Source organism: Priapulus caudatus, unplaced genomic scaffold (genome assembly GCF_000485595.1).
Source record: "Priapulus caudatus unplaced genomic scaffold, Priapulus_caudatus-5.0.1 Scaffold108, whole genome shotgun sequence".
Taxonomy (NCBI): Eukaryota; Metazoa; Priapulida; class Priapulimorpha; order Priapulimorphida; family Priapulidae; genus Priapulus; species Priapulus caudatus.
Genome location: NW_014577169.1, coordinates 130,950 through 154,865, shown reverse-complemented (window position 1 = coordinate 154,865; position 23,916 = coordinate 130,950). Strand labels below are relative to the sequence as shown.

The 23,916-nt window shown below is 41.1% G+C and overlaps 2 protein-coding genes across 3 annotated transcripts in view; one reads left to right on the top strand and one right to left on the bottom strand.

The window, feature by feature from the left end:
* Positions 1 to 1,501: 1,501 nt before the first annotated feature.
* Positions 1,502 to 16,522, bottom strand: LOC106805304. The gene is made up of 2 exons (XM_014806845.1): positions 16,220 to 16,522; positions 1,502 to 3,290 (listed from the first exon to the last, which is right to left on the bottom strand). Exon 2 carries the CDS (start codon positions 3,239 to 3,241, stop codon positions 2,564 to 2,566), a length of 678 nt encoding a protein of 225 aa, XP_014662331.1. The 5' UTR covers positions 3,242 to 3,290; positions 16,220 to 16,522; the 3' UTR covers positions 1,502 to 2,563.
* LOC106805303 (rhomboid-related protein 2-like) overlaps positions 11,378 to 23,916 on the top strand; it is a 22,358-nt gene continuing 9,819 nt past the window's right edge. The window contains exons 1-3 of one of the 2 annotated variants that reach the window (XM_014806844.1): positions 11,378 to 11,556; positions 13,761 to 13,793; positions 14,103 to 14,267. In XM_014806844.1, the coding sequence (XP_014662330.1) occupies positions 11,527 to 11,556; positions 13,761 to 13,793; positions 14,103 to 14,267 (228 nt within the window). In that variant the 5' untranslated portion in view covers positions 11,378 to 11,526. Of the gene's footprint in view, positions 11,578 to 13,760; positions 13,794 to 14,102; positions 14,268 to 23,916 lie in introns of both variants that reach the window. The other variant, XM_014806843.1, reaches the window with a different exon arrangement.

The following is a 23,916-nucleotide window of genomic DNA, read 5'->3' as shown; positions in this document are numbered from 1 at the left end:
CGTCTGCTAGTGTTGCATGACGGTGTCGTCTGCTAGTGTTGCATGACGGTGTCGTCTGCTAGTGTTGCATGACGGTGTCGTCTGCTAGTGTTGCATGACGGTGTCGTCTGTTAGTGTTGCATGACGGTGTCGTCTGTTAGTGTTGCATGACGGTGTCGTCTGTTAGTGTTGCATGGCGATGTTATCTGTTAGTGTTGCATAACGGTGTCATATACCAACATGTTCTGCTTGCATCTATGACAAATACGACATACACATATACGCTCTCCTATGACACTATTTGTCATAGGAAGATTCTTCCTATGACAAAGATTGGCGAGTCAACTTCGTTCCGCTTTACAGCTGAAATTCACTGCTTGCGTTCATAATAGCGCTCCTAAACTCCTATGATGTGATCTACACACAATAGTGTCATAGGAGAGCGTATATGCGGATGTCGTATTTGTCATAGATGCTAGCAGAACAGGCTGATATCTTGGCCATAACTACCGCTGAAAACTTTGCGGGAAGGGCTATACTATACTATACTACATAGATCATACTCACACGTTACAGACACGATAAGCGCATGAAACTCGTATCAAGTTATAATAATGCGCGTGGTCGATAGTGACCGAATTAGGAGATCCTTCCTAGGTCTGCGCATTAGATCTTGCCATGTTCGATATAATACGGGCTGACACTGGCAGACATATAGGTCTTCGCTCAGACCTTTGCTGTTCGCTGTGCAATTAAGCAGGTAATCCTGTTCGAGCCGATGGCGGTAATTGACGTCATTTCGTGTAGATCATGGAGGATGCAGGAACCGACACGTTGTTGGCGGGCGCTTAATTACGGCGAAGAGGATAAAATATTGCCCATATATAGACTGTAATAATGGTGTGAAGATATGGACCAGCAACACCTCTATTATAAGAGGATGGAGAAGAGAGTAAGACACAGAGAGAGAGCACGAAGGAGAGAGAGGAAGAGAGAGAGAGAGAGAGAGAGAGAGAGAGAAAGAGAGAGAGAGAGGAGAGAGAGGGAGAGCGCGCGCGAGAACGTAGTCAAAGACAGTTATAGGTAAACCGATACAAACAGACACTCAAAGAAACAAACAAGGCACGCGCGTGGATGATACTCTAAGATATTAAGACAAAATTTGAAAGCAGACAGACAAGACCCTATAAACATGGTTGCAGCGTGGTGCGTCTAATGGTGCAACGTACATCCGCGGCATAAGAATCTTTAAAAATATAAATGAAAAAACTGTTATATATATATATATATATATATATATATAATAGATAGTCTAATTGAAATTAAATTCCACACGCTGCGGCTCCATTGCTATTGGTTTTTGGTATTAGCTGGCATGGGATATCTGTCGTCATTGTCTAAAGACTTGTTCTGCTTGCTAAACTCTGAATGTTGCCTGACGAACGTTTAGAGAAATGATTTTGCTGTTTTTATAAAGCCGTAGAATAGTAAAAACTCGTAAAAACAAACGACAAAACACAACTTGAAAACCAAAATACCATGAATTCTTAGGTGAAACGGCACAGTAGCTCACCGAAATAAACGGCACTCAATGATATTGCCAGCAAGTCAGTCCTTAGCGAAAAGAAAAAAACGTTTATCGGGCCAGTAAGTGTCCTTGTTGTTAATATGGTAACTGAAGCCTCTATTAGTAGATTTAATCACGCTTTATTTTTGATGATTGCGTTGATGATCGCGCGATTAATATCTCTTAGTCTCCAATATAATCAATAATATAATCAATAATATACTCTCTAATATCAAATACTTTAGTCTCAGTCGCCGTCGAATGGCGCGCCTTGAAAATCTACATTTTCAATCTAAATACAATTTTCAGCAATTAGAAATTGTGCATTATTCCCAAATAGTCTCCTTCCGAGTATATTTGCTGAGCGTTATTCGTTTTGTGCTCCCTATTATGCAACGAGAAATGAGCCGATACATTTATTACAGTATAACTGTGTAACCTGCGTAAACTGTAAATGTTACGAGTGCACAAATTTATAACTATATTATGAAATAGTTTACGTACAAAAGTGATTTTTATTTGAATGTTTTATCGTTAGATTGACACATTTCCTCTCGCAAACTATATTTGTACAAACCGATGCGTTATAGATGTCAATAGATACGCGTCGTATACAAAGATATTCATTGCGATGTTCTAACTAATTCTCTATTCATGAGCGGTTTCCTTGGTAACGGTGTCGCTTTTCGTATACAAATCAAATGGAAATGTGATGGGTTTAATTAGAAAAAAAATAGAACCGCCTCGAACACAGAGAACTAACCATTGAGGAGGGTGAAGACCCACGCGTTTATGCACCTTCTACGTTTACAAAAATGAATCAACACGCAGCCGTGGCAGCAATAATATTAACGTGGATAAGCCGGATTTACCCAACAAAAATTGCGCCCAATATACACACGATACCGGTTATCAACCCGGAGCTCTGACAGTGATAGAAAGTATGTCGTAACAGGGCATATAGCTCGCTACCATGATCTCTGTATATAACGAGATGAGTACATAACTTATGTAATATCAGTTGCCAAACCCCCGTTTGTTTCCAAACCCCCGTTTGTTGCCAAAGCCCCTTTTGTTGCCAAATCCTCGTTTGTTGCCAAAGCCCCTTTTGTTGCCAAACCCCCGTTTGTTGCCAAAGCCCCGTTTATTGCCAAAACCCCGTTTGTTGCCAAAACCCCGTTTGTTGCCGAAACCACGTTTCTCAAACTGCTCGCTTGCGCCGCTGTCATCGACAAACTCTAGCTGCGATTCGTGCAGCAGCCGTGGTTGCGTAGCGAGCGTCAGCGCTGGAACGACGCCCAGCACTCCGTCGTCGTCGTCGTCGTCGCCGTACCACCCGCTCTCAAGCACTCGCTTGTTACCAAAGCCGCGCTTATTGACGTCTTCGGCGTCTAGAGGCAGCGAGCGCTTGTTGCCGAAGCCGCGTTTCTCCGCTGTGACGTCATTAGCCGCGTACCCTGCCGCCGCGGCGTACTCGGGCAACGTCGCATCGCCGTCGACGGCCACCAGGTTGCGCTTGTTGCCGAAGCCTCGCTCGTCGCGTTGCGTCAGCTCGTCGGCGAGTGTGGCTCGGTCGAGGAACGCCTCGAAGTCGCGCTGGTTCGGCTGCTGAGCGACGACAGCTGCGCTCAGTAGAGCGACGATGACGGCCGTACGCGAGCCGACCATCGTCCACGGTCCGTACATTCCTGCCATGCGCAAACGGCTGGCTCGGAGTGGACCGCCTGTATCGCCGTGTATCCCTCTGAAATGCGACGCGCAAAAAGAAGAACACGTGATCACGTGCGTGCGCATTCTACTACCTGTCTGTCCGATTTATTGTATGAAATCGGCGGAAATTTAGGTCGTAAAATATTACACGAGCGATTTTCAATGTCAAGTAGCGAAACGTAGAATTAACGTAAATGGAAAAGACAGAATTCAACATTCAGAATATCACGTAATAATATTTGAACGTAATTATCAGATTAACAGTGTCGTTTGGTGTCGAATGTAGATTTCCGGTGTTTGAGAACGACCTGGAATGAAGACGCGTGGCTCTGCGCCTACTCTGCTACCCACGAGGCATGCATGTGGAAGACCCCCGGGGGGTAGTCACCTTTTTTGGGGATAGGAGTGCTCAACCTAAATGGGAAAATTGATGGCAAAACGATGGCTTGACTGTGAAAACATGGAACAAAACGATGGCTTGACTGTGAAAACATGGCACAAAAAGATAGCTCGACGGTGAAAACATGGGGCAAAAAGATGGCAAGGAAAAAATTGGGGGGCAAAAAGATGGCTAGGAAAAAATTGGGGGGCAACAATGCGGCGCATATATATATATATATATATATGTATATATGTATATATATACGTCACTATGCGGAGTACCCACCCCCGGGGGGAAGACCGAGGCAGCTACACACCCAGCCTGTTCTGCTAGCATCTATGACAAATACGACATACGCTTATACACTTTCCTATGACACTATTTGTCATAGGAAGATTCTTCCTATAACAAATATTGTTGAATGTGTTGTGCGCATCATAGGGATTTAGGAGCGCTATTATGAACGCAAGCAGTGAATTTCAGCTGTAAAGCGGAACGAAGTTGACTCGCCAATATTTGGCATAGGAAGAATCTTCCTATGATAAATAGCGTCATAGGAGAGTGTATATGCGTATGTCGTGTTTGTCATAGATGCAAGCAGAACATGTTGATACATCGGCGGTATGCAAGCCAGAGAACTTCAGCCTCGCAAGCTCTCGGGTGAAGCTACGATGCGAAGTAGAAACCCTCGCGTACGTCTATTTCTCTATCTACCGGGCGTGCATGTAGACCGTTGAAGCAGGAGACGCGTATCAACCATATAAATGTTCAGTGTAATAATATTCATAATAATATTTATAATTATAATAAAATATTATATTATCATAAAATATTCATAATAATAATAATAATAATAATAATATTAATATTCAGCATTAGCTGGACAAACATAGAGCGTCTTGTGCTGCCGTTATCTACCGGTGCTCGTTCAAATTAGCGACAAATTACACGAACTATCTGCCCTTTTAATAGTGTTGCGGTCATGATTATCAGAGCGAGATATAGTACTTATTGCATAAGGTATTTTGGTAAGGTTTAATTTTAAGGCTGAGTATTGCTTCTCTTCTTGGTGAATTCATCAGGGACTACCAGGTAATCAAAATTATTCTTAACGTTTATTCCTGTTAAGCTCTTAGCGCTATAGGCTCGCAGTATATTAACGTAGTTTCGCAATTGCATAGAAATGCTTAGTGATAAAAAGGGAATCAAACAATAAATTTAACATAATGAAATTGATGGACGAACTTTTTTCGAAATGAAGCCATCAATGAATTAACGTTAGAATTAATCATTTACTACCCAATAAATACATATCAAAGGCGGACAATTGATTCTTTCGTCGTAAATGCACCGTTACCTCAGCTACACCGCGCATGGACTGTGGTGTCTACGTGTTGCCTTGCGTGACGCAAATCGGTGTAGCGTTTCTTCACACTTATGCCATTTTGGGCCAGTTTACTTAACAGGGTTTTTCTTCGTATACATTTCCATGAGGGTCTCCTTATTATGTATATGTCATTACAATGTATTATTCATGCATATATCATTTAGATGGTATATCACCAACATTGCCGCGCTGGTTTATCAGGTTGTACAACGCACTCTAGCAATCGATGACCTGGTTGTATAAATTACTTCTTCGCTGCTAACGTTATATAATTAATTCGGTGGGGCTCTTAATAATTACATATTATCATAATTACATACTTCACTATGGACGGGATGCTGCATGATTATCAGACGAAAATGAGCAGTATGCCAGGCAGCACAGACTGAGCTTGTACAGCGAATGCAGACGTCATTAGCAACCGTCACTCTGGACGTTTAAATATTTTAAATGTGGTAAATAAAACGAAATGTATTTACTTACGCAAGTCGTTTTTAACCGAAAAAAATTGTTTTCGATTATTCAAGACCAGGGCTTGATGAATCGGTTGACAATGTACCACCAGCGTGACGGGGTTTCGGAGCCGTTCGCTAATTACCGCTCAAGGATGCACAAGCATGTCTGCCTGGCGATGTGTGACATAGAACGCATGCTGGTTGCTGTGGCCGAGCCAGGCACTTGACGTTTCAATAAAAATATGGGTAATAACCGAATGTATTTTGTACCAAGAGTCTTTACTGTTTTCTATCTCTTTATCGATATTATTGGATCGATATCTACTGTCAACTGTTTCTCTTGCAACACACAAGTACCCGACGCACGGTGCCGTGCGCAAACACAACAATATTTACCTCTTTTATTTTGTTATTTCGTGCCAACACAGATTAGTTAGAGAACGTGACTTTGGTATTAATACATTTCGATGTTTTTTTTTGTATGTTAATTATTGAAACCGTTCCAGTGGCCGTGGACCGCCCGCAACATGCGGTGAATTCAAGATAGGCGTGTTCACATGCAGGCAATTCCGTTAGCGAGCAGATACCACAGCACAGCGCTTCAAGCAGCAACAACTAATTCTCTAGCGTGGGAATCACCGTTATTGGCGCGTCCTACGTTCGCATGGGAGATGCAGAAGTAGGAGGGTATCGTCCAACGCGCTGGCAGACTAGCGCATCTAGGGATTTCAGATGAAGTTATGACGCAGCTATCTTGATACTGTGTTGTCCTAGTGGTTATCTCGTCTTTGGGGATTGCACGATATATAACCACGCGAGCCGTTAGCGAGGCGGTCTGCTGACCAGGCTCGTTCTCGTTTTATTGGCTGGCCTGACACTTGTACTTAGTGACGTAGATTTGTCACGTGACGACTGCGTATAGTGTGTGTGTTTCTTTGGTGGGATCGAAATCATGACGATTCGGAGGCTCGTTGTTGGACGCGTCGGCTGGTCCGTCGGTCGGTTTGGCGGATATGTTTATGGGTATAGTTAAATTCATTGAAGGGAGTGATATAATATAGAATGTATAGTATAGCTTGATAGTAATAGATCTTTATTATCTTGCTCTTAGGCTATATATTATTATATTTGTTGAACTTCCCATATAAAGTCTGCTATTTCTGCCATTTAATAATTGCACATTTCAACTTTTGATATGTTCTCAAGGCGAGAAATTTATTGGGTACGTCTCCCGTTCAAGCGACTGGGCATGGGGTGGCGAGTGAGCGAGTTATGGCGGCAGAGGTCGCAGATGCGATTGGATGTGTGGCGTGGGGCTGGGGCGCCTACCTTTTACTCATTATTTGCGTCTCGGGCTCCTTAGTTGTTGCCGCCCGCAAGCGCTAGCATCGCTCGACAAAGGCCGCGAGCTCTGCCGTATTTATCGAACCAGCGAATAATCTCCCCTGACGCAGCGAATCGCGTTTCTGCCGCTTTCACACGGGTCGTCATATCTACTGTAAGAACCAATTAAAGCGCCAGGCGCTTTGCGAGGGCTCGGCTCCACTCGCAATGGAACGACTTTCCACTCGTGGCCGAAACTGGCGAGTCAACGATGCTGCATTGCTCAGTTCGGCTTATTCAGAATTATTTTCTTGGCTTTCTTTCATCGTCGGAGCGAAATTGAACTTAGTCGATTTTCGCGTCCGTATTGAGCCTTGCGCGGTGCGCTTTGCTGCGCTATGCATGGTTCTGCATCTACCCAATTTGTTGTCTGTGTCCGATCTACTTGTTGGTATGTGTGTTTATGTATGTTTATGTATCAGTTATGTATGTATGTATGTAGTTTATGTATGTATGTATGCTATGTAGTGTATGTATGTATGTTATGTTGATGTATGTATGTATTGTATGGTATGTATGTATGTACTCGTACTGTATGTATGTATGTATGTAATGTTGTATGTATGTACTTGTATGTATGTATGTTTGGTATAGTTGTATGCTATGTATGTATGGATGATATGTATGTTGTATGGTCTGTTATTGTACTCTGTATGTATGTATAGTATGTATGTATTTATGTTGTATGTTATGTTCGTATGTATGTATGGTTGTATGTATGTTATGTATGTAATGTATGTATGTATGTATGTATGTATGTTGTATGCATGTATGTTATGTATGTTATGTTGTATGTATGTATTGTATGTATGTATGTATGTTGGTTATGTATGTATGTAATGTATGTATGTATGTATGTATGTATGTATGTATGTATGTTGTATTATGTATTGTATGTCTGTTATGGTTGTAATGTATGTATGTATGTTTTGGTATGTATGTCAGCTGTATGCTTATGTAATTATGTATGTTATGTATGTATGTATGTATGTATCGATGTTGTTGTTGTATGTCTGTATGTATGTTGTATGTATGTATGTATGTGTATGTATGTTGTATGTATGTATGTATTTGTGTTTGTATGTAGTATGTATGTATTGTATGTCATGTATGTATGTTGTATTATGTATGTATGTATGTATGTTGTATGTATGTATGTATGTATGTATGTATGTTGTATTGTTGTTGTGATGTATGTTGTATGTATGTCATGTATTGTTGTTGTATGGTATGTATGATATGTTGTATGATATTGTATGTATGTATGTATGTATGTATGATCAAGTTGGTCGATGTATGTATGTCCTGTATTGTATCGTATTGTTGTATGTAATGTAGTCTGTATGTATGCTTGTATGTAGTACGGATTTTCGTACTGTCTAGTGTAGGCTTAGCGCTGTGTATTCGGGTGGGACACACTGTGTGTGTGTGTGTGTGCTGTACCTGTGTGTGTGTGGTGTGTGGTGTGTTGGTAGTGTGGTGTGTGCGTGCAGTTGTGGCGCGATGTGAATCGTATGTGGCAGTGGTGTGCGTGTGTGCGTGCGTGTCGCTGGCGTGTGTTGCGTGGTGCGTTGCCCGGCTGTCAATGGAGCGGGCCGCCCGGCCGCATGCTGCATGCCATGCCCACCGCCTGATATCTATCTGCATCAGTCTGCTCGCTCATCTCTCTACTCTCTCTCTCCTATCTCTCTCTCCTCTCTCTCTTATTCTTCTCTATTCTATCTTCCTCTTTCTCGTCCTTCTCTCTCTCTTCTGCTCTCTTCCCTCTCTCTCTCTCTCTCTTCTCTCTCTCTCTCTACTCTTCTTCTCTTTTCTCTCTTTCTCTCTCTCTCTTCTTCTCATCTCGCTTCTCTCTCTTCTCTTTATATATATATATATGATATAGTATATATCTTATTTATATATATATTTGTAGTTTATTGCGACGCTATGTTTCCTTGTCATCGAAAGTTCATGTATGCGTAATCCTCACCACGATTTTCGGCGTGCGGCGGTCGAAGTATGGATGAAGCAACCGGGATAGATTTGATTAAAAAAATGGTAAATATATTATATTTATCCTTCTCCATCATCAATACATATCCATCCATCCAGTCATTCATCCATCCATCCTCATCATCCATTCTCGATCCTCATCATCAGTGCATCTCCGATTCCATATCATCCATCGCCATCCATCCATCATCATCCATCATCATCCATGCCATCTTCCATCTCCATTCATCCATCATCATCGCATCCATCCATCATCCATTCATCATCCATCATCATCCATCCATCCTCATCCATCCTCATGCAGTCATTCATCCATCCATCATCATCATCCTCCAGCCATCCGATCCATCGCGCAGTCCATCCAGTCCATGCATCAATCATCCATTCCATCAATCCATCATTTCTCATCTCAGTCCATCAGTCATTCCATCCATCATCCATCACATCCATCATCCATCATCCATCCATCATCCATCATCTCATCATCCACTCATCCATCCATCAATCCTCCATCCATCAATTCCATCATCCATCCATCATCCATCATCATCATCCTCATCATCATCCATCCATCCATCTATCGATCATCCTTCCATCCATCATCATCCTCATCATCATCCTCCTTCATCCCATCCATCATCCATCCATATCCATTCTGATCATCATCCATCCATCCATCATCCGATAATATCATCCATCTATTTCCATCCATCCTCCTCTATCCAACATCAATCAGATAATAATTTCTCATCCGTTGCCCAATTTCGTCGCCGCTTCATTCGGTTTCGTTTTTTGTTACTTTTATTTTTGTTGAAATCATTATATATGAGCAAATCATAGTAGAGTTAATATGAAAATTTTATTTGCTCAAGATTATCTTATTATGAGCATTACCCTTCCGACGCTTTCTTCCGTTGGTTTGAATTGAGCTATTCGAAAACAGCTGTCTTACTCTAGAGTAGCTTTCGTTTGTGAAACTATGTAAGCGATTGCCTCTTATTAGATGAAAGGAGGTCCGCATTAACATTGCAAATTACTATATTATATTATATACTATTATATATATATATTTTTATTATAGCAGCGAGAGGAGGAGAGAGAGAGAGAGAGAGAGCGAAGAGAGAGAGATCGACGCGCGCGCGCACGCCACACACACCACGCACACGCACACAGCACGACGCCGACACGCCACCTCAGCCACAACACACACACACACACACACACACGCACACAATTGCTCATGTATACTTCAGCCAGGACCGCAAATTTAGAGGGCAAGGGTGTGGTCTATATATGGACTCCTTTGGCGTCCGTGGATGGGCTTCAGGGGGTCCGTGAACCCCATTGTATGCAAAATTTCGTGTTTATGTGCTTATGTGCATTTTTCTGTGGAGGGGTCCGTAGCTTTCATCATGCAGATTCTCAAAGGGTTCCATGACTCAAAAAAGGTTATAGGAACCACCGTTCTAGAGGGAGGGAAATTTTTAAGAAATAAAGTAAGATATATACATGGCTAGGCTGTTAAAGAATTAAGCTCAAAAAGGTTTGAATGGAAAATGTTGAAATGTTGGAGGCAGTTCGTATTTCGCCAGTAGATCAAATTGTAAATAGTGTAGAACAACTATATAAATTATGTAAATATAATAACCTGTATATTTCGTTAGTTCAAATTGCTGCATGCTAAATTGTTTAATGATTAAGAGTAATTTATGTAGCCTGACCACAATGGACGCGTGCTTGTCATACTTTTTATGTATATAATCTTTGTAGTTATCTAAATTCTTGATTTAAAATTTATTTTAACAATAAGTATATATGAATGATTAGCTGAGTAAATACAAATAAAGTAAACAAAATCAAATTGCGTTAGCGTGGTGGTGGTGTTTGTGTGGGGAGAGGGGACTTAAATCCGGCTGCCAGTGCGGTCAACTGCCCAAAATACACACCTCGGGTGGCCTTGCCCCAAGCAAAATAAGTTATAGCTATATACGACGTTGAACAGCTATAACTGCTATGGTTATCGAGTGACTAAATTAAGGCTTAACCGATAAATAATTAATAAACCGATTATCGTCGAGTTTTGGATTATGGATTTGTTTTAATAAATTTTTTAGACCAGACATAACACGCGACGCGTGAACTACGTGATTACTGAAATGCGTATGTACCATAGAAATAATATAGATAACCTATATTATAGATGGTATAGATGGTTATCTATATTATTTCTATGGTATGTACCATAGATATGTACAATCAAGAGCCTATAAAGAAGGGTATAATGTCCTTCTTTATATGCTCTTGGTACAATGCATGTCTGTCTCATGACGTCAGCTTCGGTCATTAAATTCTAAATATTTATTTTAAAATAATGTCTTAGCATATATATTTAATTCATAATTTCTCATTTGTCCTAAAGGCAATCAATTAGTATTTTTATTTGTACTTTTTACTTTGGTAATTAAATACTGGCTGTTGAAAAGCCAACTAGCTTTAACACGGCGTTGTGTAAGCACCTGTACATTGCACTTTGCCCTGTGCTTGGGAAAGATTGTTGATTTTTACTATGGTTTTACCAAGGTGTGATATAATGCGCTGAGTTCGTTAGCTTGCTCAATCGTTTGAATATAATAAGCTGTGCACGGGCAGAAAGGAAGACACCTACAAGATGGAGTTACCAACCTTGGAGGCCCAGCCGGTAGAGACTGATCAAATGATGGTAGCATAGTCATAGTTGCACTGGGGAAAATACTAAAATTAAAAATACTAAACTACCTACTAACAAGATTAGTATCATGAACATATTTATATAATTCTATGGTATAGAGCTCTATGAATGTGTTTATGTTAATACTAATACTAATAGTAATAGCAGGAGTAGCTCTAGTACTATAGGCATAGCCCGCAGGATCGCTGCCGCAGGCCTGCGGCAGCGATCCTGCGGGCTATAGTACTAGAGCTATAGCAGGAGTACCTTCCAACCACTATTTTGCGTTCACTAGTGGTGTTGGTAATTCGTTTAAGGGTGCTGAAGTGGATTAGTTGTTTCAGGCAGCGCAGGTTGGGTATGGCAATTCTAACCAAATAATATTACTATTAGTAATGCTGGCATGAATAATACGCATGCACTGATGCAGTAGTATACTATACAGTATAAATTGTTAACAATATTAGTTATAAGCACTTCTAACATAAATTAATACAGTAATTATATTGTAATCTGCACTGCATTATCTGTTATCATTTAGTTTGCATGTATAGTGATTGTTGTACCTATAGAAGATTGGGGTTTGCCACCCGGAAATCGTACTCAACTCAATTTAATTTAGCCTGATTGGGCCATTTGCCAAACCCAAACGAACTAAAAGCACAAACTATTGGGCCATGTCCGATTTAATTAGCGGCAGTGCTATTGAGCTGAATCAAATTAAGCTTCCATGTGGCAAAGTTCCAAACCCAAAGCCATTTCCCAGCACTGTGGGTTTTATTGCCCAGTTATATAACCCATATATTATTTATTATTTATGTTATATTGGGTTTAGGAATGTCCTCATTGCGAATAGGAGCAATAGCCTCTAGTTGAGCAAAAGGCTACATAACCACGTTCATATCAGATTGACTGTAAAGAAACTAAACAATTATCAAGTTTAACAAATGCCTGTGATAATCAGAGATTTGCTCGGCTCACGCGTGTTAGTAGCAAGTGATTGGTCTTATTGAATTAAGCACAGATAGCTGATTGATATTAATTAAAGTAGTATATTTTGTCAAAGTACGTGCATAACCTTGCATAAGTTCCTGCAGCAAGAACAAAGGTGTGGTTTTTCAGTTTTTATCGTTGTTCACCCTGTAGTTTACATGCTGAATTTCAATAATGGCCAAGGCTAAGCAGTGCTGAGAGGGTCGATGTTCTCCAGGGTACTGCCGGACCGTACCCTGGGTACGGTCCGGTATACCGGAACGTACCCTGGTACCAAAGCATATAAATCAACGTGATTTATATGCTCTGCTGGTACTATCTAATATGCCGGACCGTACCTCGCCTACTCCACTAACGAGTCTCGAGAGTCGCCTACGCTTACTCACTAACCCTAACCCTAACCTTAACCATATCAGATAGTTACCAGGGTACGTTCCGGCGGTACCCTGGGGGACATATAGACCCTATGAGCCTAAGCAGTGTACTGTACATGTGTATGGTAGCCAAAATGTCCCAAAATGCACTGCATGTTAAAGATTTGAATTTGACTTCTAGAAGTTATATTGCATTTTGAATAAACTGTGGCCAAACTGGGTATACTAATTTTATCATCAGAGTAATTTTTTATCACATAATAAATCCATGCATTTGTTCTGTGTGAAAATCTAGAACAGTTATTGAAACTGTTGTTAACAGTAACAGGCAAATAACAAGGATTTATCAAAAAGTTAAATTACTCTAATGTTACCATAATATCTTGATAATACCGAAATATGTTATGATGTACTGTGCTGTGATCAGCTAGGCTGGAGTGAACAGATGCAGTGCTTTGCCCAAAGGTATTTATAACCTGTAGGTAGGGCAGCAGCAGATATTCTATACCCACTATACACGTACAGCATGCATCTAGGCACAGGGCTTGTATAGATACTTGGCAGGGGCCTACATACCGTTTTACTAAAGCGATGTTTGTAGTGTCCAGTGAAAAAAATACACGGGGGCTCGGGGCGATTTAGCCCCCGAAATGCCAAAAAGAGCCCCCGTAAATTTGCATAGATTTCAATGCAAACCAAATTTTAGAGTGCTATTTTCATGCACGCGAGCTTAAAAAGTAGCCCCCGAAAAATACCTTTTAATTTTTTCCCTGGTAGTATCAGGTAATCAATTCACAGTCTCTGGATATGTCTTCGTTTACATTTCAGAATGAATCGCAGTGGAAAAGGCTCTTTGATGAGGTATGTTCTAAAATGCTTAATGAAAACCAGTATCAATTGGGTGCATTAGCAGGAGAAATACTAACAGATCCCCTAGTCATGAATTTGACTTGCTCCTACTGAAAAAAATTCAATTATGGAAATAATCATTTATTATTATTATTTATTTCCTTTTTTACTACTACTGCTACTGCTGAGCACTTGTGTTGCTGCTACTGTTGCTGTTGCTGCTGCTACTACTGTTGTTGCTGCTGTTGCTGCTGCTGCTGCTGAGCACTGTTTCTGCTGCTACTTCTACTACTACTACTGATGATGATGATGTGATATCAGTATGATGCGGATCATGACGGCTACATCCCGTTGGCTGAGTTTCGGAACATCATGATAGACAAGGCTCACACGCACGACTTACCGCGCTCCAAGCACGACGACATCATCATGCGGGCAGATAAGGACAACGATGGCCGAATCAGTCAGCAGGAGTTTGTCAACATCGTAGGTGCAATTTCACAGCGAATGCTTCGACGTGATCGCGTGATAGACACTCTGTTCGTCGAGGAAGCGAGTAATTTTTTCTGAAAAAAATCGCTTAGACTTTTTGGTAAGATTATCTGACTTCAACTCGGACTCTCAAACCGCCGGGACCAGTGAACGGTCGTCGTGGTAATGTCCCTGGCAACTGTGCACGGTGGCGTGCTTGCAATTGGATGCTGCTGCGTGTCGTAGCCAAGGGCGTAGCCAGGAATTTGGATTCATAATAATAATAATAATAATAATATTAATATTGAGTATAATAATATTCAGCCATTAGCGGAGACAAACTAGGAGCGTCTGTGTGCCAGCTCTACCGGTGCTCCTTCAAATTAATTTAAACTCAGATCAACGTCTGATAGCCGATAAATTACAACAAGAAACATCTGCATTTTAATAGTGTTGCGGTTGATATCAAGCGAAGATAATAGTACTTATTGATAAGGTATTGGTAAGGTTTAATTTTAAGAGCACGAGTATTGCTCTCTCTTGGTGAATTATCAGTCATCACAAACATATTCATTAAAGTTTATTCACTGTTAAGCTCTTAGCGTTATAGGCTCACTGTTATATAATAACGTAAAATCTCGCATTGCATAGGAAATGCTTAGTGATACAAAAGAAAATCAACAACAATAAATTTAAAATAAAGAAACTTGATGGAAACGAACTTTTTCGAATAACCCATCAATGAATTAATTTAAATAATCAATTACTACCGAATAAAAATACAATACACAAGGCGACAAATTGATTCTTTCCGAATCGTAAATGCACACACGTACACTCAGCTACACACCGCGAAACATGACTAGATGGTGTCTACGTTGCACTTGCGTGACGCAAATCGGTGTAGCGTTTCTCACACTTTATTGCCATTTTGGCAGCTTTAACATTACCAGGTTTTCTTCGTAATACCTTTCCATTGCGGTCTCCTTATATGTAATATGTCATTAACATGTAATTATCATGCAATATATCATTTAATGTTATCATCAAACATTGGCCGCGCCGGTTTATCGGTGTCGTACAATCTCAGCCAATCGATGAACCCTGGTGATAATAAATTACTTCTTCGCTGCTAACGATATAATAATAATTCGGTGGGCATTACATAATTACATAATTACATAATTACATAATGACGGGATGCTGCATGATTAGCAGACGAGAAATGAGCAGTCATGCCAGAGCAGCAACAGACGAAGTTGCTACAGCAGACACTGCAACGTCACGCACACCGTCACTTGGAACGTTTAAATAATAAAATGATGGTAAATAAACACGAAATGTATTTACTACCAAAGTCGTTTTTACCGAAAAAAATGGTTTTCGATTATCCAACGACAGGCTTGATGAATCGGTGACAATGCTACACAGACGTGAACGGAGTATCGACCGTTACGCTAAATACGCTCAAGGATAGCACAAGCATCTGCCTGCGATGTGTTAATAAACGCATGCAGTGCGTGGCGAAGCACAGGCACTTGGAACGTTTCAATAAAAAATATGGTAAATAAACACGAAATGTATTTGCTACCAAAGTCTTAATGTTTCTCTACTCTCTTTCGCATATTATTGTCGATAATCTACTGTAAATGTTTCTCTGCAACACACAAGTACACCGCACGCACGCCGCTGCGCACACACAACAATTATATAACCTCTTTATATTTGTTATTTGTGCACAACAACAAGATAGTAGAGACACGTTAAGACTTTGGTATTAAATACATTTCGTGTTTATTTATTGTAATTTTATTATTGAAACGTTCCAAGTGCCCGTGGACACGCACCGCAACATGCAGGTGATTCAAGAATAGGCAGTGCCACAGCACGCAATGTAACGGCAGCCAATACAACAGCAAACAACGCTTACAACAGCAAACAACTATTCTACTAGCGTGGCAACTCACCGTCAATGGCGCAGTCCTACGTTCGATGGGAGACTGCAGAAGTAGTATCGTCAAGCAGAACTAGCGCATCTAGAGATTCAGTGAAGTATATGAACGCAGCTAAACTTGTACTTTGCTTCTAGTGGTTATCTCGTCTTGGCACGGGATTGCGACGATATATAACCACCCCGACACCGTCTCCGCAGAGGCGTCTGCTGACCAGACTCGTACTCGTTTCTCATTGGCTGGCCTGACACTTGTACTTAGTGACGTAGATTTGTCACGTGACGACGTGCGTATACGTGTGTGTGTTTCTATTGCGTGGGATACGAAATCATACGATTCGAGGCTGTGTGGAACGCGTATCGGTTGGTCCGTCGGTCGGTTGGCGCATATGTATATATAGGCTATAGTAATATCATGCAGGAGTGAATAATAATATAGATAATAGATAATAGATAATAGATAATAGATAGATAATAGATCTATTATTATTTGCTCCTGGTAATATATATATATATTGTTGTAACTTCCCAATATAAAGTTCTCTTTTCTGCATAAAAATTGCACATTTACAAACTTTAGAATATGTTATAAAGGAGAATTATTTGGGTACGTCTCCGTTCAAGCGACCTGGGCATGGGTGGCGAGTGAGAGCAGAAGATTATGCGGCAGAGGTCGCAGATGCGACTGGATGTGTAGCGTGGGCAGCTGCGGGCGCCTATTTACTCACTTATTTGCGCTCTCGGCTCCCTGCTTGTTGTCCCGCCCGCAAGCGCCTAGCATCCGCCCTCGAACAAGCGCCGCGAGCTCTCGTTTATCGAACCAGCCGACATATAATCCCTGACGACAAGCACGAATCGCGTCTGCCGGCTTTCACACGCGTCGTCATATCTAAACTGCGTAAGAACCAATTAAAGCGCAGGCTTTGCGAGGGCTTACCGGCTTCCACTCGCCAAATGGAACGACTTTCCCTCGTGGCGAAACTGCGCGAGTCAAACGATGCTGACATTCTCAGTTCGGATTAATTTCAGAAATTATTTTCTTCGTTCTTCTCATCGTCGGAGCGAAATTGAAAGTCGATTTCGCGTCCGTATGAGCGCGCGTGCGCTTGCGCGCATATGGTTCTGTTACCTATTTGTTAGTCTGTGTCCGATCTACCTATGTATGTATGTATGTATGTATGTATGTATGTATGTATGTATGTATGTATGTATGTATGTATGTATGCCGAAGATTCTGCTCTCTCTCTCTCTCTCTCTCTCTCTCCCTCTCTCTCTCTCTTCTTCTCTTCTTCTCTCTCTCTCTCTTATCTCTCTCTCCTCTCTCTCTCTCTGTCTCTCTCTCTCTCTCTCTCTCTATATATATATATATATATATATATATATATATATATATATATATTTGTAGGTTTGCGAACCGCTAAATGTTTCTCCTAAGCATCGAAAAAAGTCATGAATGAGTAACACACTCACCACGATTTCGGGCGCGCTCGACAGATGATGAAAGCAAACCGCGATAAGATTTATAAAAAAAATTGAGTAAATGATATATATATACCATTCATCCATGCCATTCAATACATCATCACTCACATTCCCATCCATCCAACCTTCCATCCATCCATCCATCCAATCCATCCATCCATCCATCCATCACATCCAATCCACTCCATCCATCCATCCAGCTCCATCCATCCATCCATCCATGCCATCCATCCATCCATCCATCGCATCCATCTGCCATCATGCCATCCATCCATTCATCCATCGCATCCATCATCCATCCATCCATCCATCCATCCATCCATCCATCATCCATCCATCCATCCATCCATCCATCCATTCCATCCATCATCCAGTCCATGCCTCCATCCATCCATCCATGCCATTCCATCCATCCATGCCATCCATCCATCCATCCATCCATCATTCCATCCATCCATCATCATCCATCCATCCATCCATCCATGCCATCATCCATCCATCCATATCCATCCACTCCATCCATTCCATCACCATCCATCCATCACCATCCATCCATCCATTCCATCCATCCATCCATACGCATCCATCCATCCATCCATCGCATGCCATTCCATCCCTACCATGCCATCCATCATCCATCCATCCATCCATCCATCCATCCATGCCATCCATCCATCCATATCCATACCATCCATCCATCCCATCATGCCATCCATCCATCCATCCTCCATCCATACGCATCGATCCATGCCATCCATCCATGCCATCCCATCCATTCGAATCCATCCATCCTACTATCGCATCTCCATCCATCCATCCAACCATCCATCAATAAATAAATTAATACAATCATCCGTTCACCATTCGTCCGCCCGTTCATTCGTTCGTATTTTGTTACTTTTATTTTGTTGAAATTCAATATACGGCTATAATGGAGCAATATATAGTAGAAAGTTAAATATGAAAAATTTTATGGCTCAAAGACTTACTCCAATTATATGACGCAATACCCTCGCGACGTGATATCTTCCATGTTGGTTGAAATTAGCCTATTTACGAAAACAGCGTTTCTTAGCTCTAGAGTAGCATTCTGTGAAAAATAATGAAAGCTATTGGCCTCCCCTTTATATAATGAAAGGAAGCGCACTTAACAGTTGCCAACATCCCATATATAATATATATATATTATATATATATATATATATATATGTATATATGAGAGAGAGAGAGAGAGAGAGAGAGAGAGACGAGAGTAGAGAGAGAGATAACGACGCGCGACGCGCGCGCCAGCACACAACACTACGCACACCGCACACACAAGCACGCACAGCACACGGCAGCGATGCCATCACATCACACACACACACACACCACAGGCACCAACAGCCCAGCACACACAGCACACCACACACACACACACACCACGCACGGAATTGCTCATGTATAACTTCAGCCAGGACCGCAAATTAGAGGGCAAGGTGTGGCTCTATATATGGACTCCTTGGGCGTCCGTGGATGGGCTTCAGGGGGTCCGTGAACCCCATTGTATGCAAAATTTCGTGTTTATGTGTTATGTGCGTGTTTTTCTGTGGAGGGGTCCGTACTTCATCATGCAGATTCTCAAGAGGGTTACATGATCAAAAAGGGTTAAATAGGAACCAGCCGTTCACGAGGGAGGGGAAATTTTAAGAAATAAAGTAAGATATATACATGGCTAGGCTGTTAAAATTAAGCTCAAAAAGGTTTGAATGGCAAATGTTGAAATGTTGGAGGCAGTTCGTAATTTCGCCAGTAGATCAAATTTGTACATAGTGTAGAACAAATAATAAATTTATGTAAATATAATAACCTGTTATATTTCGTTAGTTCAAATTGCTGCATGCTAATTGTTCTAATGATTAAGAGTAATTTATGTACCTGACCACAATGGACGCGTGCTTGTCATACTTTTAATGTATATAATTTTGTAGTTATCTTTAATTCTTGATTTAAAATTCATTTTAACAATAAGTATATATGAATGATTAGCTGAGTAAAACAACAAATAAAGTCACCATCATCAAATTGCGTTAGCGCTGTGGTGGTGTTGTGTGGGGAGAGGGGACTTAAATCCGGCTGCTAGTGGGTCAAAAACTCTGCCAAAATCACACCGGTCGGGTGGCTTGGCCCCAAGCACAATAATTATAGCTATATACGACTTGAACAAGGCTTCTACTGCTATGTGTTTATATCGACGTGACGTAAATTAAGGGCTTAACCGATAAAAATTAAAACCGATTATCGTCGAGTTTTGCGATTATGGATTTGTTTCAATAATTTTTTAGACCAGACATAACACGCGACGCGTGAACTACGTGATATACTGAATGCGTATGTACCATAGAAAATAATATAGATAACCTATATTATTAATGGTATAGATGGTTATCTATTATTTCTATGGTATGTACGCATAGTTGTGCAAAAGAGCGTATAAAGAAGGGTTAAATGTCCTTCTTTATATGCTCTTGGTAGCAATGCATGTCTGTCTCATGACGTCAGCTTCGGTCATTAAAGGTCTAATATTTTAGTTTTAAAATAATGTCTTAGCATATATAATTAATTCATAATTTCTCATTTTCCTACAAGGCATCACATTAGTATTTTATTTGTACTTTTTTACGTTTGGTAATTAAATAGCTGCTGTTGAAAAGCCAACTAGCTTTAACACGTGGCGTTGTGTAAGCCCTGCTACATTGCAGCTTTGCCGTGTCGTGCACCTGTGCTTGGGAAAGATTGTTGATTCTTTAACTATGGTTTTACCAAGGTGCTGATATATGCGCCTGAGGTTCGCGTTAAGCGTTGCTGCAACTCGTTTGATATATAATAAGCTGTGCATCGGGCAGAAAGGAAGACACCTACAAGATGGAGTACCAACATTGGAGCGCCACCGGTAGAGCTGATCAAATGATGGTAGCATAGTCAATAGTTGCAACCCTGGGAAAATACCTAAAATTAAAATACTAAACTACTAACAAGATAGTTATCATGACATATTTATAATAATTCCTATGCGTATAAGAGCTCTATGAAGTGTTTTATGTTTAATACTAATACTAATAGTATAGCAGGAGTAGCTCTAGTACTATAGGTACATAGCCCGCAGGATCCGCTGCGCAGGCCTGCGCAGCGATCCTGCGGGCTATAGTACTAGAGCGATAGCAGGAGTATACCTTCCAACCAGCTATTTTGGGCGTTCACGATAGTGTGTTTGTAATCTCGTTTAAGGGTGGCTGAAGTGGATTAGTTGTTTCAGGGCAGCGCAGGCTTGGTATGGCAGACAATTCTAACCAAATATAATTAGCTATTAGTAATGCTGGCATGAATTTAATACGCATGCAGCAGCTGTATGCAGTAAAAGGAAAAGTATACTCTACGTATAAATTGTTAACGAAGTATTAGTCTATGGAGCGGCACTTCTAACAGTAAACTTAATACAGTAAGTTATATTGTAATCTCTGCACCTGGCATTATCTGTTATCATTTAGTTTGCATGTAAGTGCTTTGTTGTACTCTATAGAAGAATTGGGGTTTGCCCCCACCAAAATCGTACCAACTGTCAATTTAGATTTAGCACCTGCATCCGCTCGGCGAGGAGGCCAGGGTTTGCCAAACGGCCAGAAACGAACTAAAAGCACAAACTATTGGGCCATGTCCGATTTAATTCAGCGGTCAGTGCTATTGAGGGCTGAATCAAGATTAAGGCTTTGCCATGGTGCGGCAAAGTGTCCAAACCAAGAGCCCCATTTCCCGAGCACTGTGGTTTTATTCGCCCAGTTATATAACCATATGTTATTTATTTATTTATGTTATATTGGGGGTTTAGGAATGTCCTCATTGCCGCAAGGTGAGGAGCAATGAGCCTCTAGTTGAGCGAAAAGGGCTACATAACCAGTTCATATCAGATTGACTGTAAAGAACTAAACTATTATCAAGTTTAGGACAAATCGGCCTGCTGATACATCCAGAGATTTGCTGCTCAGCCGCGGTGTGTAGTAGCAAGTGATTGGCTTTATTGAATTAAGGCAGCGATTAGCTGATTCGATATTAATTAAAGTAGTATATTTTGTCAAAGTACGTGCATAACCTTGCATAAGTCGCTGCAGCAAGAACAAGGTGTGGTTTTTCAGTTTTTATCGTTGTTCACCTGTAGTTTACATGCTCGGAATTTCAATAATGGCTCAAGGCTAGCAGTGCTGAGAGGGTCGAGTTCTCCAGGTTTACTGCCTGGACCGTCCCTGGGTAGCGGTCCGGGGTATACCGGTAACGTACCCTGGTACCAAAGCATAAATAACGTGATTTATATGCTCTGGCTGGTTATAACAATATGCCGGCGACCGTAGCCTCGCCTACTCCAGCTAACGAGTCTCGGAGTCGTACGCTTTACTCGACTAAGCCTAAACTCTAACCTTACCATATCGATAGTTACCCAGGGTAGTTCCGGCGGTACCCTGGGGGAACATCTAGACCCTATGAGCGCTAAGCAGTGTACTTGTACATGTGTATGGTAGCCAAAATGTCCAAAATGCACTGCATGTTAAAGATTTGAATTTTGACTTTCTAGAAGTTTATATTGGCATTTTGAATAAACTGTTGGCCAACTGGTTAATACTATTTTTCATCAGAGTAATTTTTTATCACATAATTAAATCCATGCATTTGTTCGTGTGAAAATCTAGAACAGTTATTCGAAACTGTTGTTAACAGTAACAGGCACATAAAGGATTTATCAAAAAGTTAAATTTACTCTAATGTTACATAATATCTTGATCATACGCGAAATATGTTATGATGTACTGTGCTGTGATCAGCTAGGCTGGAGTGAACAGATGGCATGTGCTTTGGCCAATAGGTATTTATAACTGTTAGGTAGGGCAGCAGCAGATATCTATACGCCACTATACACGTACAGCATGCATCTAGGCAGCAGGGCTTGTATAGATACTTGGCAGAAGAGGGCCTACACTACCGTTTTACTAAGGCATTGTTTTGATAGTGCGTGCCAGTGACCAAAAAATACACGGGGGGCTCGGGGCGATTTCAGCCCCCAACAAATGCCAAAAACAGCCGCCCGTAATTTGCATAGATTTAATGGCAACCAAATTTTAGAGTTGCTATTTTTCATCGCACCGGCTTAAAAAGTAGCCCCGAAAAATATTTTAATTTTTTCCCTGGTAGTTCAGGTTAATCAGCATTCACAGTTCTGCTGGATATGTCTTCGTTTACATGTTCCAAATGATCGGCAGTGGAAAGGCTCTTTGATGAGGTAGTTTAAATGCTCAATGAAATCCAGTATGCAATTGGGTGGCAATTAGGCCAGGAGAAATACTAAAGATCCCTAGTCATGAATTTGACTTTGCTCCTAGACGTGAAAAAATTGCAATTTAATATGGAAATAATCATTTATTATTATTATTTATTTCCTTTTTTATACTACTGCTACTGCTGAGGCACTTGTGTTGCTGCTACTGTTGCTGTTGCTGCTGCTACTACTGTTGTTGCTGCTGTTGCTGCTGCTGCTGCTGAGCACTGTTTTGCTTGTACTTCTACTACTATAAACTGATGATGATGATGTGATATCACTATCAGTATGATTGGATCAACAGAGCGGCTTACATCCCGTTGGCTGAGTTTCTGGAACATCATGATAGACAAGGCTCACACGCACGACTTGCCCGCGCTCCAAGACGACGACATCAATCATGCGGGCAGATATGGACAACGGATGGCGCCGAATCAGTTCCAGCAGGAGTTTGTCAACGATCGTAGGTGCAATTTCAACAGCGAATGCTTCGACGTGATCGCGTGATAGCACTCTGTTCGTCGAGGAAGCGAGTAATTTTTTCTGAAAAAAATCGCTTAGACTTTTTGGTAAGATTATCTGACTCAACTCGGACTCTCAACGCGGGACAGTGAACGGTCGTCGTGGTAAAGTCCCTTGCAAAACTGTGGCACGGTGGCGTGCTTGCAATTGATGCCGCTGCGTGTCGTAGCCAAGGGCGTAGAGCAGGATTTGGACATTGGATGGGGGGGGGGTCCCCTCGAGCGAGTAACAAGGGGGTCTGGTGGTCTGAAGTTTTTTTTTTTTAGTTAAATGTAAAAATAGTGCTTTAAAATCAATTTAGATGCTGTTTTGGTTTGACAATACTATTTCTTCTGCAGCTTTTTTTTGGATTTTCTTTATCCAAATTT

What these genes read in the sequence shown, in the direction of transcription:
- LOC106805304 (XM_014806845.1), bottom strand. Translation starts at nt 3,241, where the DNA reads ATGGCAGGAATGTACGGACCGTGGACGATGGTCGGCTCGCGTACGGCC.